This window comes from Lactuca sativa, chromosome 3 (genome assembly GCF_002870075.4).
Source record: "Lactuca sativa cultivar Salinas chromosome 3, Lsat_Salinas_v11, whole genome shotgun sequence".
Classification (NCBI taxonomy): domain Eukaryota; kingdom Viridiplantae; phylum Streptophyta; class Magnoliopsida; order Asterales; family Asteraceae; genus Lactuca; species Lactuca sativa.
In genome coordinates, this window is record NC_056625.2 from 228,521,417 (window position 1) to 228,538,627 (window position 17,211).

Consider the following 17,211-nt stretch of genomic DNA (forward strand, 5'->3'; position numbering starts at 1 on the left):
TTTTTTACATATTCAATTTTATAAATGTTGAAAGTGTAGTAGAAAAACATTGCAAAAAAAGTGTGAAAATAAGTTAGGGCAATAAGTTGTCAAAAAGCTAAAAGAGCGCATTTAGTATAGCTTTTATGTTAAGTCTGCATGTAATAAAATATATACATTGGTACTTTAAAGATATATGAAATAATTGATTAGCCAAATTTGGTGTTAACCTAATTTTAAGTATATATGTAAATGCGTTTTAATGCCATCTTACAGTTTTTTTCAAGAACGGCGGGTTATAAAGCAAAAACTAGTTTTCAGCTAATCTGCACAGCCTAAATATAAAACCCTAATTAGAGCACACAAAGTGACATACAAAATGAAAAGCATTGGAATAAAGATTTTCTGGGTTTTATTAGTGAATTCGATAAAAAGATAAGGAACATCAAAGGCAAGTATAAATACAACAAAAATTAGAGAGGAATCATCTAATATCCTGAGCTGAACCTATGGAATGAATTTGATATAAGTGGACACATATGATACATATCTCTATGTTATGTATTCCAACATAAACATAAACATAGACATTACATATCTAACGGCGATGAGGGGGTCTTCTATTCAATGCTGAGAATTGGTTGCCTCCGCCATGATGATGTCTTCCTCCTCCTCTGTCGCCACCCTGATTCCCACGAGCGGCTGCCCATCCTGCAGTCTGATTGGCGGCACCACCATAGCCACCACTGTTATTGTAACCCTGGGGTGGATAGTAATGAGTAACGGCATGTGGAGTTTGATGGGTGACACGTGGATCGTATTCGTATCCAGGGGTTTGATGATCTGAAACTGACCTACTACTACTGTAATTGGCATGGGCAGGTGAAGCATAAGGTTGGGGTTGGGCATAGTTATGTGATTGTGGAGAAGGATGATAGCCCGATTGCGACTGCACCATCCTACTTTGGTTGTGATGATAGGATGCTGCTGGTGGTGGTGGTGGTCTAACAGCATGGAAAGGGGGTGGGCGTGGATCGTATGGATGATGATAATGACTATTTCTTCTATCTGTCTTTATTTGTAAGCTATTGTTCACAAGTCGATGTGCAGCATCTCCAAGCTGCCGCCCAGATTGGTGGTGGTGGTGCTGGTGCTGGTTATTATTATTATAATTATTATTATTGTTATTGTTGTAGTTGTTATGCTGCCTGTTCTGCCCACTCCTACATCAAAAGTAGAAAATCATCCGTTAGGGACTGGAACCTTCTCTTCTCTATCAAAAAGAACAGAAAAAAAATTCTATTCCATTCCATGGTGTCGGTGTCGGTGTGTTTGTTATTTTGTTGGTTTGAAAGATTTGAGGTAAGTTAAAAGAAAGAACAGTAAGTGTACCTTCCGTTCTCCCAGGGCTTTCTTCCAGAATCTTCATGCCATAAAGCAGGCTCTGGTTGTAAATCATCCACTGTCACCGTCTGCACCATAAATTCCACCAGTCAGTCGACTGGTCACAAATAAAAGATAAAAATTGCTATATTTATTTCGTCTATAGAAAAGGCTATAATTTAATGAATGATAAATATTTTTATCGATTTAGATTATAATATTAGGTAAACTTGATTGATTATAAATAATAAATACATTACATTGGTGTCATTTATCAAGTATAAAAAACTCGAGCTGAGTTGGGTTGGGATTAAGCATTGTAAAAATATTTTACATTGGAATGTTGCGTTAGGTTGGGGATAAAACACATTCTGAATTTAGTATGACAAGACAATGAACGTTATAGCCTATAGGCTGTATATAGCAATTACCTTTTTTGGTGGTTTGACCCCTGCAGGTGGTCGAGAAATATGGTTATGATATTCCGGCAGTCTGTAAATAGCACATCTGATATGCATGCAAGCAAACAGTAAAAATTAGATTAGTGAACACCTCCCCTCCCCTCCCCGCGGTTGGACAAACTAACCAACTAACTAACTTTCTAGGTCTACTTTTCTCTCGCGGATAACAAGGCTAAGGCTAAAAGCCATCCATCCAACCCAAAGGAACGGAATGGAAGGCACCCAAAAGTTGAACCAACCTTTATTCCAAGTCCTTTAACCACCCACACCCATGAGCCTGAGATGATCTTTTAGAGATATCTCTGTCCTCTGATATCAGATCAGGGAGAGGGCATTTTTTACGCACAGAGTCAGACAAAAGATCAATAGCTTATTAGTAGCGTATGTCCCACCTTTCTAGGTTGGAAAAAAAAAAAAAAAACATTTATCTTTCTCCAACTTCTTCTCTTCTGTTTATTTAACAGGCATGGCCTACTTCCTTACACACCAGCAATACACAATAGCAAAAAGGGAATGAAAGTTTACATACATGACTTGATTATCCATGATGTCATCCATGCCGTCAACAGGTGAGCTAAATATCGGAGGACAGGGATCTCCGCCACAAAGGGATAGATACCCATTCATCCCACCACTGCACACACCCACCAATTATGTCAAAAAAAAAAGGAAAAAACACATACGGACTTGCAAAAAGAAAGAAAGGCTGAATACAAGAAAAAGCAACCTACACTCTTTATTTGTGTATTATACCATCCTTCCATTTCTTTCTAGTACAGCATTATTGTACTTCTACTTCTTTTTTCATACTAAAGTATTCTACTTTGAAAAATCTAACCGGTTTCAATTTTTTTTCTTACCAGGACATTATACTTTGAAAAGTCTACAGTAGTAAAATTTGCTTTGTATTGCAATAATGGTAGATATTTATAGTACAATGCTGAAATAGGAAGACAATGGAAGTACTTTGTTATAATAAACAAACCAATGAAAGTTTTTTGCTATTTTTTATTTTAAGCCAAAATTTACAAAATATAATAAAAAGGGCTAAACACACACACACACAAGGTAGTTTCATTTATAGCATCTTACTTTCTTTTCTTTCTATCATAGCACTGTATTTTGAATATTTTTCCAAATTAAGTCATTGTAGTTTGAAAACATCTACCAAATTATAATACTGTACTCTAAAATGTTTTTCTTATGACAACATTATACTTTGAAAAATCTACCTAATTATAGTAGTGAAACTTGCTTTGTATCCAGATGACATTGCTATAACCGGTAGAACATTTCATTTGAAGTACAATGATGTAATAGAAAGATATGAATGTAGGATTTAATAAAGAAATTGATAGAGTATGTTGCTATTTTTGCATTTAATCAATAAATAAAAGATTCTAACTGCAATATAAGCAATGTATTTCGTCTACTTGTGTATTGTAGCATGCTACTTTCATTTCTCTTGGTTAATGCATTGTACTTTCAAAATTTTCTTATTAAAATAAGACGTTGCCTACCCAGCTATAGCATTATACTTGTGATTTTCTTTTTCTTATTTGAAAATCATTCTTCAAATAACCTAACAAATTACAGCAGTAAAAAAAACTGCTTTGTAATAGGAAGAAATGAAGCTCGGATGCTATTATAAAGAAATCAATGAAAATAGGTTGCATTAATCCCAAGACAAAAGATTAAAAATGCCAACAAGTAGACAGACATTGCAATAGAAACCTACCTCGCGAGTGGGTCGATTTGTTCTTTGACTTCAACTCGTTCCTTGGCGGATAACTGCTTACATCGGTCGTTTAGAGAGAATATGTATGGAGATAATGTGTGTGATAATGCCACAAAAAGCATGTCACACATCGTGCTGTTTCTCCGAGCCTCTTCCTCCTGTATATAAATCACCAAATCATTTTCCTTCAGTAGATACTTTCATCAACAAAAAGAAAAAAAAAATAGAGGCATGAGTTGTGTCCTCATACCGTTAAAGTATGCTCAACTTTTGACACTTCTGCAAGAAGGCGATCTTCATCAATGAAAGGCAACTTTGCTATTCCCTACACGTACGTAATTACCATAAGTTTGTTAATATTTTCAAATATAGAGAAACCCTGTTAAAGGAAAAGGGAAAAGAAGAAACCATAGTGGATACCTGCCATGCAAAACGCTTCCCATTCATGTCGACTTCAAAATCTGAAAACAATTATAAAAAAAAAAGTCTTTAAACTTCAAGCAGGCATGGGGTGTTACAAAATTTATCAGCAGCAGCCCAGCCCCTCTAGGTGTATTGAGTTGGATGGATTGGATACTCATTCTAGGTGTGGGTAGAGAGCAGTTTGTTATAATTTGTCTGGCTACATGCAAGAAAGAGAAAAGTACTTTCCTTTTTTGTGAACAATAGCTATTTCTTTGTATTACATTTACAGCATAAAAATGCCACTTTGAAAAAATCTACCTAATTATGGCATACTTTTAGTCTCTTTCTTATTAAACTATTATGCTTTGAAAGATCTACCCAACTGTAGAAATGAAATTGGTTTTATATTTGCATGGCATTGCTATGAATATGATTCTCAAAGTAGGAAGACATGAAAGTAGAATGTTATAATCAACAACTCAATGAAAGCCTTAACTTGTGGGCTGGTATAGTTTCCATCATGGTTTGGAATTTTTATAACTTCAGGCTTGGGGTATTAGATTAAAAAAAATACTTCACCTGTTGGGTAAAAATCGATAATAGGCGAGTCCGGATCCATCATCAACTTTCTATAATGCTCGGGAAGAGCATGGGAACTGTAAAAATGAACTCAGTTAAAGACATTTTTTTGTTAATATGGAAGGAATCAAGATAATACATACATATATATATATATATATATATATATATATATATATATATATATATATATATATATATATATATATATATATATAGCAGGTTCGACCTTGCAGCAGGAAACACGCCCATCAGTTGATTAAACGGTTTGAATGGGGAACCGAGTTCAAAACTGATGTTTAATTCTCCAAGATCCTTAAGATCAGAAGCAAACGGCGCATAATGATATGGGTAAAACCTGAAAGTACAAATATGAAATGTTTCAATATAATTATTTTTGAGGAACTTAATGCAACGAAGCATACCCCTAAACCCTAAGGTGTCAAAGTTTAGGGCTGTGGGTTTAAAGGATTATTGTTTAAAATTAATCCACCAAGTAATCTATTAATGGCTGTTTTCTTTGGACTATGCGGAAAGAACGACTTATTAGAGAAAGCCATCCCCTTAATTCCTATCTTTTTACAAAATTGGCCTCATTTATTTTTTCCTTCCGTTTAACCCAAGTGTGGTGTCATTTTCTCAAATATGTTCAAAAACCATTGATCCAGACAGCAGTTTATATAGACAACACACTACATGGAAAGACAAGGCCAAAGTTACTTATACAAAAACAAAAGAAAAATGATGGTTGGCCCTTTTTAGAAAAACTAGATCAAGGACTTTTACATATGTTCCCAACATATACCACACTGAACATCTGACAAGTTGTTCAAAAGTCTTATATCATAATTCCACCCAAGAACGAACTGAAAATGCTTCAATGATTCCAAAATCCATCAAGTACCAATTAAGCTTTGAGCTAAATGCAAGATACACCAACATAGATTCATTCATTTGTTTACGATAGTATCCTACTTTCAAATCTTCTTATTACAGCATTTTAGCTTCAACTTTATCTTATTAAGACAATGTACTTTAATAGATCAAGCCTATAATAGGAAGAGATGAAAGTGGAATGCTAATAAACAAATAATGAAATAAATGAAAGGGTATTGCTATCTTTTTGCACTTAACCCTTATTTTTGTAAAAATAGTGGCTTTACAATAAATATATATAGAAGAAACTACTTACCACTGCCAGGAACAGACACCTTCGTAGTAATAATGCATCACCCAACACAAGCCTTCTGTGTATCTTAAGACCTATGAAAAACCATTAGCATATACTTTAAGGTTCATTCTTTTGGAAAATAACCCATTTTTATTTATGTAACTTCTATAGGCAACTTTAAAAAAAAAAAAAAAAAAAAATCATCATACTACTTAGATTTATATTTTGTTTTCTAAAAAAATGGGTAGAAGATATATATTTTTTTATAATAATCTTATTTGGGTTTTTAATTGAGCTTTTCATTTGTACATATCAACTAAGCACAGGATGGAATCAACTGAAAAAGGTTTGGAATCTTACAACATCTCTCCGTATTTCCTCAAGCTCTTCAGGGGAACTTGCAGAGAACTTCTCTTCATAGTACCTCTCTTTCCATCCAGGCACTCCCAATTTTATCTGGCAACAACCCATCATGAGAATAACATAACATGTAAACTATAAAATCGTCTTCATTTATTTGTGTATTGTAGCATCCTATTTTCATTTCTTTCTATTACAACATTGCACATGCACATACTTTTTTTTCTTATTAAGGAAAAATCTACTCATATACATATAGTTTGTGTCATTGTAGTTTGAAAAGTCGACCCAAATATAGTAGGGAAAAATAGGTTTGTATGTGGATTAGAAAATATAGAAGTAGATTGGTATATGTAGAATATGGTAAGAGTATTGAGGCATATAAAAGATAATGGTAAGTGGTAACCTTATCTTCCTCCGGCTGGTCAGAATTAAAAGCATCAGACTTGTCACGAAGTATCCCCTTGAGTTTTGTTTTGAGTTCTTCCTTATTGTCAAGTACCTGAAAACAAGTAATACTTCTTTTTATAAGATCTGGATTCTGGAGAGCCAAAGAAGAAGGAATGATAATTCCTGGTCCTAAACAGTGAAAGGGTTTAAGTAAAAAGCAGTTGATAATGTGAGTGAGAAGGGAAACAAACATACATCATTTTCAAGACTGGACTCGGCTTGAACAATGGCAGCACCAACAGAAGAAGAGGTGGAGAGGCGTGCAAGTTTTTGTGGTCGGGGCTGAGAATGGGGTTGGTATGGTGAGGGGGAAGGTCCAGAAGCAAGACGTGATCCCTGAAAGCGGCCGACTGGAACTAATGAGTCCGGTTCCATTTGTGGTGCCGCATCATCTCCTCTCATTGCTTGAGATTTTGCTTGAGATTTCTCACGTTTTATCCTTTCCGCTTGTCTCTACACAACACAAACATATTATTATTATTATTATTATTAATTAATTAATATCCACCTGTATCAAAGTCAAACTAAAACTATCTACTCACCTGATGCAACCGCCCTCTTTTCTGAAATATTTTATCTTCGTATGACCCCACCGCCTGAATAAACTGCTCCACTTTCTTAAGGTCTGGCTGGGAGTCAATAACAAAACAATTCAGTCCACTCCAGCAGATACATACTACTACTTCAATATAACATATTAACATTACATAATACTCACCTTGCTTCCATTAGTCAGATACCCATTCAGGCTCCTAAACTCCTTTTTATACACCGCTAGCAGTAAATTAATTGCACCCTGTCAACCACCACCACCCAGATATAACAAATACACCTTAAACAAGATATATATATATATATATATATATTTATTAAAATTAAATTACTCCTACTCTTTTTCTTCTCTTTTTTTCAGCTTAAAGTTTCAGAATGCTACTTTCTTTTTCTTTTTCTTTTTTGTTTATTATATAATTGCACCATTTCTTTTTCTTTTTCTTTTTTTCAGCTTAAAGTTTCAGAATGCTACTTTCATTCCTTCCTGTTACAGCATATTCAAATTCCAAAAATCTACCCAAATATATAGCAATGTCATCAAATTACAAAACAATTTTCACTGCTATAATTGAGTAAGTAGATTTTTCCTAATAAGGAAAAATTCATAGTACAATGCTCTAATTGGGTAGACTTTTCAAATTACAAAACAATTTTCACTGCTATAATTGAGAAAGAAAATTAAAGATGCTATGATAAACAAATAAATCAAGGCAAGTTGCTATCTTTTAAGGCTATGTTTGGTGTACTAGCTGAAAAGCTAGCTGATAGCTGTTAAATAAAATCTAGCTGATAGCTGAAAAGCTAGCTGATAAAAAATGTCGTTTGGTAAAACTAGCTGAAAAATGTGAAATGACATAAAAAAATGTGTTTTTATAATTAATTAACAGGTATATTTGGAAAATTTTAAAAAAGTTCTTAAAAAGCTAGTCTATGTAGCTTTTTAAAAAGCTAGCTTATAAGCTAGTTGTGGCGCGCCAAACACAGCCTTAGCCCTTCTGAAATTATTAACACATCATTTGAATCCTCTTCTTTTAAGATTAATCAAATTGGTTACTTCTCGTTTGTAATAAACTTCTCTATGTAGGAATCAAATTAATTTTTATATGCTTTTGTATTCTGTCATTATACGTAAATACAACGTATCGGTTTAAGGGGGTGTTTGGAATTTCATCTAAAAACTCCTTTTTAACTTATTGACATCTTGAAAAGTTAATAAGTTCTGAAAAAAAAAGGTGTTTGGATACCTAAGAAGGACTTTCAAAACAACTTTTAGTTTAGCCTTTGAAAAGGTGTTTTGAATAAGTTACAATTTGTAACTTCTTGGAATGACTTATGAGTTATTAGAAGAAAAAACAAGCAAAAGTCATTAAGTTAGCCAAACACTTTTTAACTTATTGACTTTTGCCACTAAAAAGCTAATCCAAACACTTTTTTAAAAACTACTTTTCTCACATTCATAAGGCAATAAGTCCTTTTGGGTAAAAGTCCTTTTTAACTTCAAAATGAAATCCCAAACACCCTCTAACTCTACTCTATACGTTACTTAGCTACAAGTAATGAATTTTTTATTTGTAAAAATTAAAAAATGAATCGTGACAAAAGCTCACTAAAATTTAACCAAAAACTATACATTCTAGTTATTTTCGATAAAAGCAAATTATTATTTTATTAGATAGAATCATTGAAATTAAAAAAATAAATAAAGTTGTGTCGTTATAAAATTAAATAAATATTTTATTCTGATTGGTACCTCACGTATTTCCAAAGTGGGCATATGTGGTAGAAAGTCGTTCCCAACAAAAAAACATATGAAGATAAAGTCATCAACTATTCGCTCAAAATCAATCTTGGAAGGAGGATTAGGAATCCTCATCTCATATTCAAGGTACTCTCTAAGAGTCCATATGTTGAGAAACTGCAAAGCATACACATGTTATTCCAGAAAATACACAGCCTTCCAAGAGCAGAAAATAAATTGGGGTTAAATGCAGGAATAGCAACACTCTTCCATTGATTTATTTATTAAAAAATCCTACTTCTTTTTCTTCCTATTACAGCATTGTACATTAAAAAATCCACCAATGTCATCCAAACACGAAGCAATTTTCATTGCTATAGTTAGACAGATTTTTCAAAGTAACAAGAAACATATCGAATAGCAATGCTATAATTGGGTAGTTTTTCAAAAAAGAGTGGCTTAATAGGAAGCAATAACACATAAATAATGGAAGTTTGTTGGTATTTCTTGCATTTGGCCTAACAAATAATTGCATAAGTTCAGTTTGACAGCTACCTGGTATGGTTTCTTGGGCACAACCTCAGCATTTCCTTTTTCATCAAATTCCCCAGCTTTCCTCTTTGCCTTTCCTTCACAAGTTGCTGCTAAATGACCAATTTGACCACAAAGAAAACACTTGTCTTGTTGTCCAGGAGTAAATACAACCTGAAACAACCCAGGTGTTTAGCAGAGTGTAGTAAGCATCACTCACTTGAATAAGATAATATCAATAAGCATTAAGTTAATGAATAAACAGAGATCACTGGCACTGGACAGCATTAGGTGCAAATAAAATCTACAAAAATATATATATAAAATGAAAAATATACTTCTAAGTTCAAAATCAAAATATTATTATTATTTTCCATTCCGTTTCCTGCTAACCAAAAGGTCAACAGATTACAGTTCCTTCCCCCTAGTAAGTTTATTGCAGATACAAGTAGATTAAGGTTTGTGCAATTATACCTCTCTAAGTATCGAAAAGTGGACTTCATGGGTAGCTAAAGCCAACATGATGAGATCAGCATCCTGTAGTTTGTTTGAAAAAAAGATCAAACTTTAAGTGGACAGTGCCAAGTGTCAAATGTAATGAATGAAAACGAATAATACCAATCCGTATAAGCAATGGCGGGTGTTTGGATCAAAACCAGGAAGGTTCCTTTGCAGGCGAATATATGACATTATCTTATGTTCCCCTTCACCAGGAACATTAGCATCCGAAAGGATAACCTTCAAAAAAGATGAACAGGTCATGACTTAGATAAGTTTGCTTCTGCAATAAATGTTCCTTGAGTAATTTATGCAACTTAAATAGTAGTGGGATTTTTTTTTAGTACAGCATCCTACTTTCATTTCTTCTTAAAAAAAACAAAACAAAAAATCTACCCAACTATTATTATAGAGAGGAAAGTAGAATGTCCTAATTAAGAAGAAAACTAAAAGTGCATGCAGTGCTGTAGGTAGGTAGGTATATTGAAAATTTAGAGAAAGAATTTACCTTTATAGGCTTCCATCCAGGATCATTGTTTAATCTTTGGTGAACATAGTACTGGAGAGCAACAGAGAGAACAGCCATAAATTCAGTCCCAGGGGTGATGACATTTGAGTCGAAAGTTTGTGATTCTTGTTTGGGAGGAAGCTTTCTGCCTTCCCTCTCAAACTCCTCTCTAAGCCTCTCCTCCTCAGCTGCCTAAAAATGCAATTTCTCAACCCATGCACATACAATAATAAAAATTAAAAACTGAGCCCCTTAGCTTAGTTAGAGTTTTTTGATCGGGGTGTTTGTTTGTTTGTTACACGTACCGCATCTGCTGCATCTTTGGCTGCTCTAAACCGCCTAGATCGCTGCTGGTTCATTTTTGCCCTTGGAGCAACACCATCTACACCACATTTTTTTCAGATATTTTTCAAAGAATTCATTATCAGTTCTAAAATGAAATATATATATATATATATATATATATATATATGATATTACAAGAATTTTTCAGGCTTACTACACACCAATAGCCATATAAAGCAATTTCCTAGGTCGCACCATCACAAAGAGCCGATCGATGTAGTCAAACATGCACTGGAACACCTCATTAAAAGACGTTGGAGAAGGCTGCATTCATCACTTTTCATTATTAAGACACTGCAAATGCATAAAAACTAACAATCCTAGCCTAGGTGCTGTTTCCTTTCGACTTAATAATAATAAAGGATTTCTTTGAATTAACAAATACAAATTACAAACATGATGACTTAATTTGTTAAATGATAGTTTGGACCATTTATGTATCCAGGACCTCCCGATAACACTAGTACTTACAACACCCCAACACTCCAAAAACATTTACAAATCTCCAGCAATGTTACTTTTTTATATTACGATTTTGGTGAATATGTTGAGAGTTTTGTTATTGTCCCTTAAAACTTTTGCCTCCCTAGGTATTGGCTCCATATCACTTCTAGACAAGGATAAAATAGTCATTTACTCTCAATAAGACACTTCATTCGGTCCAAAAGGCTTTGTTATTCCGCAATTCCCCTAGACAGAATTCATTCATCATAAAGAGCTCTATCCATTCAACAATGAATGGAAAGAAAAAAATTAAAAGGCAACAGGCAGTTATAATAGATAACTCCAAGACATATATGTCATCAATGAGGAAAAAGAGTAGAACAATGTTTCTCACAAAACTGCATGATGTACGTTATAGTAGATCAGTTTAAGCTTCTCGTTTCTGTTACTACCACAGCCCCTAATTATGGGATCATCCCATTAGCTGCTCAAAGGCCCCATAATATATATAGCCAATTTTAAGGATGTAGTTATGCTTGCTTTAAGTAACCTCTGGAGGATTAAAACCTAAGAAAGAGGCAAAGAGATCTTAAACAGAGCTTATCATTCATTTATCAATCCAAAATAAAGGAACCAAAATGCCATGATTGATTCCATGTATGTTTCATTAACCTCAATAATGATGCTTTTTAGGTGAGATGAATGTAGAGGGTGAGATTTATTGAAAGCAATAGACTTTGGGGACTAAAATCTCAAAGGAAAAGTCCCCACACGAGTGTCCTATCCATAGGAGAGGTCTCAGGTTCAAGCCTGGGTATAACCTTTCTTGCTACAGGGACAGGGACATTGTGATTTACCTCCTGCATGGGTCATGTATACCCTTTTAAAACCTCAATGAAAAATTGGTGTGTGTTGTTATTTGAAAAGCTTTGATATGTGGGTTTTGCTCAATGGTTTCCGTTCTTCCTTGCTGGGAATGTTCCAAAGCAATTTTTATACAGGAAGTGATATGGGCTTCTTCATGTTTATGTATTCTATTCACCATCGACCATCATACAAACAAACTTGAAAGATTTATCAGGAAGTAGATAATAGTTGAATGCAGATTAACTAATTGCAGGTATTTTGGCTATACAAATAACTGAACAAGAGTGACTTTTCTAGGCTCCAATATACTAGGTACCCATACCCTTTCGACCAAGTTAGTGAAGTAATTTGGCAACAAGACAAGTTATAAGGTGAATTTTATATGCAAAAGGGCCATTAGGTTCAATATAGACCATCTCAGTCATGAATGATATTCTTCTATTCTCCAATGTCAAGGATTGGAAGAGAAGTTTCCAGGGTTGAATGTGAGGCTAACTTTTTAGTGTATCACATTCCTTGTGGATTATTAAGAAGCGTTTACAAACAGAATTATAAATGGTTACTCTAATCCTATGAGCTCTCAAAACCTTCCGAGTTTTTTAATCATTTGAAGAAAATATCGAGGAGAAGCACAGGAAACACATGACATATAACTACAAAAACAAATTATCTCAGACTAAACATACATATACACACATGGAGAGATATACATATAGAGATAAATATCTCTACAGAGAGAGAGAGAGAGAGAGAGGATGGTTACCCGGTCTTCAGGGTGAAAACAGGGATGGATTATTCCGTTCATATCGAGATAAAGGTTGTCATACTCAATTTGATTAGGGTTAGGTTTACTTGTATCGACGGGAATTTTAATGCCGTCAATTTCCACGGCTTCTTCCTCTATAACATCAACAACGACCATTGGGTACTTCTCCGCTAGCCAGCGGTAAAACGCCGGTACTCCCATCGCCGCCGAAGGTATGTATCGTGCCCCGCTGCAAAAGGTCCAGTGCGCCGCTTTGCGTAGGGGTTCGTCTTGACAATCTGATTAATGAGGAAGAAGGGTAGGGTTGTTTTGTAATTTTGAGTATCAGGCAAATGTATCACGAATGCTAAGTTATAGGTCGATACCAAGTATCTCTTACAAGTCTTTTTAGATGGACTCATATCAAAGAGTTAGGGCTCTTTCAGTCTAAATACTTTTTTCACCCAAGTTTTGTATATACTCAAGTGGAATCTCATGCGCAGAAATACCTTATATAGTTGAAGTCGTTACAAATATATGTTTTTTTTAAATATAACAATAATTTTGTTGTTAAATTTGATATAATAATTCATATTCTAAGTTGATATAATATATTGATTATTTTGAATTATATAATAATATATACACCTATTATAACTGCATAATCTCAATTGTTTGAATTAGTTCTACCCTCAAGTTACACATGAATAAAATTAAATATAATATATGGTTTAATGTTATTTATAGTTGTTGTTATTGTTATTTAATTTTTCAAATTTTATTTCCTTAATGTTTTAATTTCTATCATTATAATTATTTAAAACATCAAACATTGTTTTTTTGATTATAAAGGTAACAATATAATCATTTATACAGAGCTATTTTTAACTATGGTTATTGTAAGTTATTTAAAGCTACTTATTTGAAAACTTTGAACGATTATAAAAATATCTTTAGGAAATATTTTAGTTAAATTGAGATTACAATTTAGTTTTTGCATTTATAACTACAATTTGTCACTTTTAACTATTTACAAAATATTCTTTGGTTTTAAGTGGAACTGAAATTTATATTTAAGTTAACACTGTGATGTTATATTTAAATTAACAATTTAAGTATTTTGTCCAAACTGTTCAAAAGTTGTAGCTTTAAACTTATAATGGTTTATATACAACAACATTTTAAATCTAATAAATTAAGTATAATATGTTAAAAGTTATAGACATAACTTTATAAGTAGAAGTAAAGATATTATTTTAAAATTGAAATTTAGTTTATATATGATTACAGTTTAGGTTTGATATTTATTTAACCCTATTAACCAACTTATAATCATTATTAGAAAGTCATTACAACTTATCACTTTTAATTATTTACAAATTATTTTTTAGGTTCTTTAAGTTAAACTAAAATTTATATTTAAGTTGACTTTGTAATGTTATATTTAAATTAATAGTATAAGTATTTTATATAAATCGTTCCAAAATTGTATCTTGAAAATGATAATGGTTTATATCCAACAATATACCAAAACCAGTGTTGTAAAAATCCCGATTAGGTCCCAATTAATCTCCGATTAATCCCTAGGCGCTACTCGACCGATTATAGGGCGCCTAGCGATTAATCTTTACATACACAATGACTGAAACAACAGAACCCGATGAAATTTTAACACTTTGAAGAAGTTATATCTCAACATAAACCATTTGAGATAAGATCAGTGTTGTATTTATCATATTAACCTTTTTTTATGATATTAGTGGTTTCTATAAACTTTTATATGATATTAGTCATATTTATTTTTTAAAAATCTAACAAATTAGCAATTAATGGTCCCCGATTAATCTCCGCCTAGCCAATTAATCTCTTAACCCCAGTCCACCGACTAGCTAACGTCGAGCGATTTTTACAACCTTGACCAAAACTAATAAATTAAGTATAATATGTTAAAAGTTAAAAGAAAACATAACTTTTAAGTAGACATAAAGATATTATTTTAATACTGAAATTTAGTTTATATATGATTACACTTTAGGTTTGATATTTATTAACCTTATTAATCAACTTATAATTATTATTAGAAATAAATTGAAAAGTCATGGGAGTTTCAAATGAATGTGGTGAAAGGAAAAATGCATAGGAGTTTCAAATGAATATGATGAAAGGAAAAATGATTCCTTTATAATATATTATGATTATGATATGATATGATATGATATGATTATGATTATGATTATGATATGATATGATATGATTTTAAACGTCTATCTTAATAAACCCATATAAACTTTTGATTATATATATATATATATATATATATATATATATATATATATATATATATACACACGGGTTTACAAAGATACAGACTATCAAAGTTTACAAATATATATACCAAAATTGGAGTGAAAAAAGTATTCGGGTTAGACTGAAAGTGCCCTAACTCTTTGATATATATATATATATATATATATATATATATATATATATATATATATATATATACACACACACACACACTAGGCGTAACCTCGCGCGTTGCGCAAAAATGCATTTAAGTTGTTAAAATAATTATCGGAAAAAATAGAAATATGTTGAAATTTACGTTTTTAGTCATGTTTTGGGCATTAAACGAATTATTAAATAACATAAAAATTCATCAACTTATATTTTGATACTATCTAATATAGTTCATAACTTATAAACTTTATTTTTACTTTTATAATATCCAATATATATTATAAGTTTTTGTATAACATTAATATAATCTACTTTTTTATGTCCGATAATATTTTTTGGATAGAATAATAAATAAGTTGTTTTGAATGAGCTATTAATAAACAATATTGAACAAATAAACTTTGTATTACACTATTTATATTACACCAAAACATCCAAGGTTTCATATGTGAGCTTTCATATATTAAACATTGAAATTAAGAATGAAATCATACAAAATATATCATTATACATAAATGTCATCAAGAGTTTTAAAATAAATTCGATTTTAAATATGATATTTAATTTTAATTGCATATTTTGCAAGGCGTACGTTTAACTTTATGTTGGTGCGCCAAGAATCTTCTTCCTTAATTTGTACCTAAAAATTAAGATGAATAGGAATATAAAATAGATATTAATAAGCATTAATATAAATAATTAAAAAGGGTATGTGGATCTCCTACACCGGTTAAAGACAACATACCTCTCTAGTGGTATCGATTCATATGTGAAATTGAAGTAATCATTTTATGTACACCTTGTTTTCTAATTACATAAACAAATATGAGTAACCAAACATAAAAAATGTTATATTTATGTACGAAAAATATTTTAGTTAACTAACAAATTAAATAATAAAAGCTTAAGAGTTAGGAGTTTCAAAACATTAATATTTTTATTAATCAATTAATTAAGTAACACATGTTGAAATTTTTACAATCATTATGAAAAAGCATTTGAAATATTAGATTTTAAATGAATTTTGGTTGAAGTGTTTTGACCTCTATTATAATATATATATATATATATATATAGAGAGAGAGAGAGAGAGAGAGAGGGGGAGAGAGAGAGAGAAGGAGAGAGAAAGAGAGAGATGGAAAGTATAACATATGTATGAGTTTTAATTAATTATCTTTTTGAAACGGTACAATTACAAAACAAAAAAAAAACATATTTAAAATATTTAATTAAATATTTTCTACATCACGTTATATAACATATGATCAATATATTAACGATTAAACCACAATATACAACGATTGTATTACAATAATCAAAAAACGAAGAAAATATAAAAACGAATTAGTATATCAAACTTACAAATTAAAAGCTCTAGTATAATAACATATCTCCAAAAGTGGTCATAAAACCTCAACCCAACACAAAAACCTTTAAATTTCTTTTCTTTCTGAAATTTGTATATGATTTGTATGCATGTCTTCCCAAAAGATTGACCTTTTTATAGTAAACTTTTCACTAAATGCTAATTAAACATAATATAAGTTATAAAACTTTTGAGTGTTAAATCATAATTAAGAAAACTTTTGAGTTGCATTAGTTAAAAAATGGAGGTTTCAAATGAATGTGGTTTGAGGAAGTTAACAAATGGGGTTTCAAATGCATGAGATTCAAGAAAAAATGTTAGATTTATTGTAACAACGTAAATTTTCAAAACAAAATTTTCATTTTCAAAACCATCATTTTTCACAAAATAACATCAACATATATTTTTTCAAATGTATTTATCACAAGACATCTCCCCAGAATCCAAAACATAAACTCCTCAAGTGTGTACGGATCATGTCGGCGCCTTCCCGCGCTCATCACTGGTACCTGAAACACATCACACAACAACTGTAAGCATAAATGCTTAGTGAGTTCCCCAAAATACCACATACAACACATATGCCACTCAAGGGTATAATACGACCCTCCGGTCGATGTGTCTCAGCGGA

General features: G+C 31.9%; 1 protein-coding gene across 2 annotated transcripts; it reads right to left on the reverse strand.

The window, feature by feature from the left end:
• Positions 1 to 368: 368 nt before the first annotated feature.
• Positions 369 to 13,129, reverse strand: LOC111918599 (5'-3' exoribonuclease 3). 2 transcript variants are annotated; one of them, XM_023914244.3, is made up of 23 exons: positions 12,773 to 13,129; positions 10,860 to 10,962; positions 10,659 to 10,735; positions 10,354 to 10,545; positions 9,966 to 10,085; positions 9,822 to 9,884; positions 9,372 to 9,521; positions 8,829 to 8,993; positions 7,245 to 7,322; positions 7,069 to 7,155; positions 6,722 to 6,979; positions 6,483 to 6,578; positions 6,077 to 6,172; positions 5,738 to 5,808; positions 4,775 to 4,903; positions 4,546 to 4,622; positions 3,982 to 4,022; positions 3,812 to 3,886; positions 3,562 to 3,719; positions 2,353 to 2,457; positions 1,794 to 1,869; positions 1,372 to 1,451; positions 369 to 1,202 (listed from the first exon to the last, which is right to left on the reverse strand). In XM_023914244.3, the coding sequence occupies exons 1-23, from the start codon at positions 12,974 to 12,976 to the stop codon at positions 578 to 580; spliced, it is 3,126 nt and encodes a 1,041-aa protein (XP_023770012.1). In that variant the 5' UTR covers positions 12,977 to 13,129; the 3' UTR covers positions 369 to 577. The 2 variants fall into 2 exon arrangements, with proteins under 2 accessions (XP_023770012.1, XP_052625458.1); XM_052769498.1 differs by lacking the exons at positions 10,860 to 10,962; positions 12,773 to 13,129 and having other exon boundaries at positions 10,354 to 10,541; positions 10,659 to 10,723.
• Between the last annotated feature and the right edge of the window lie 4,082 nt (positions 13,130 to 17,211).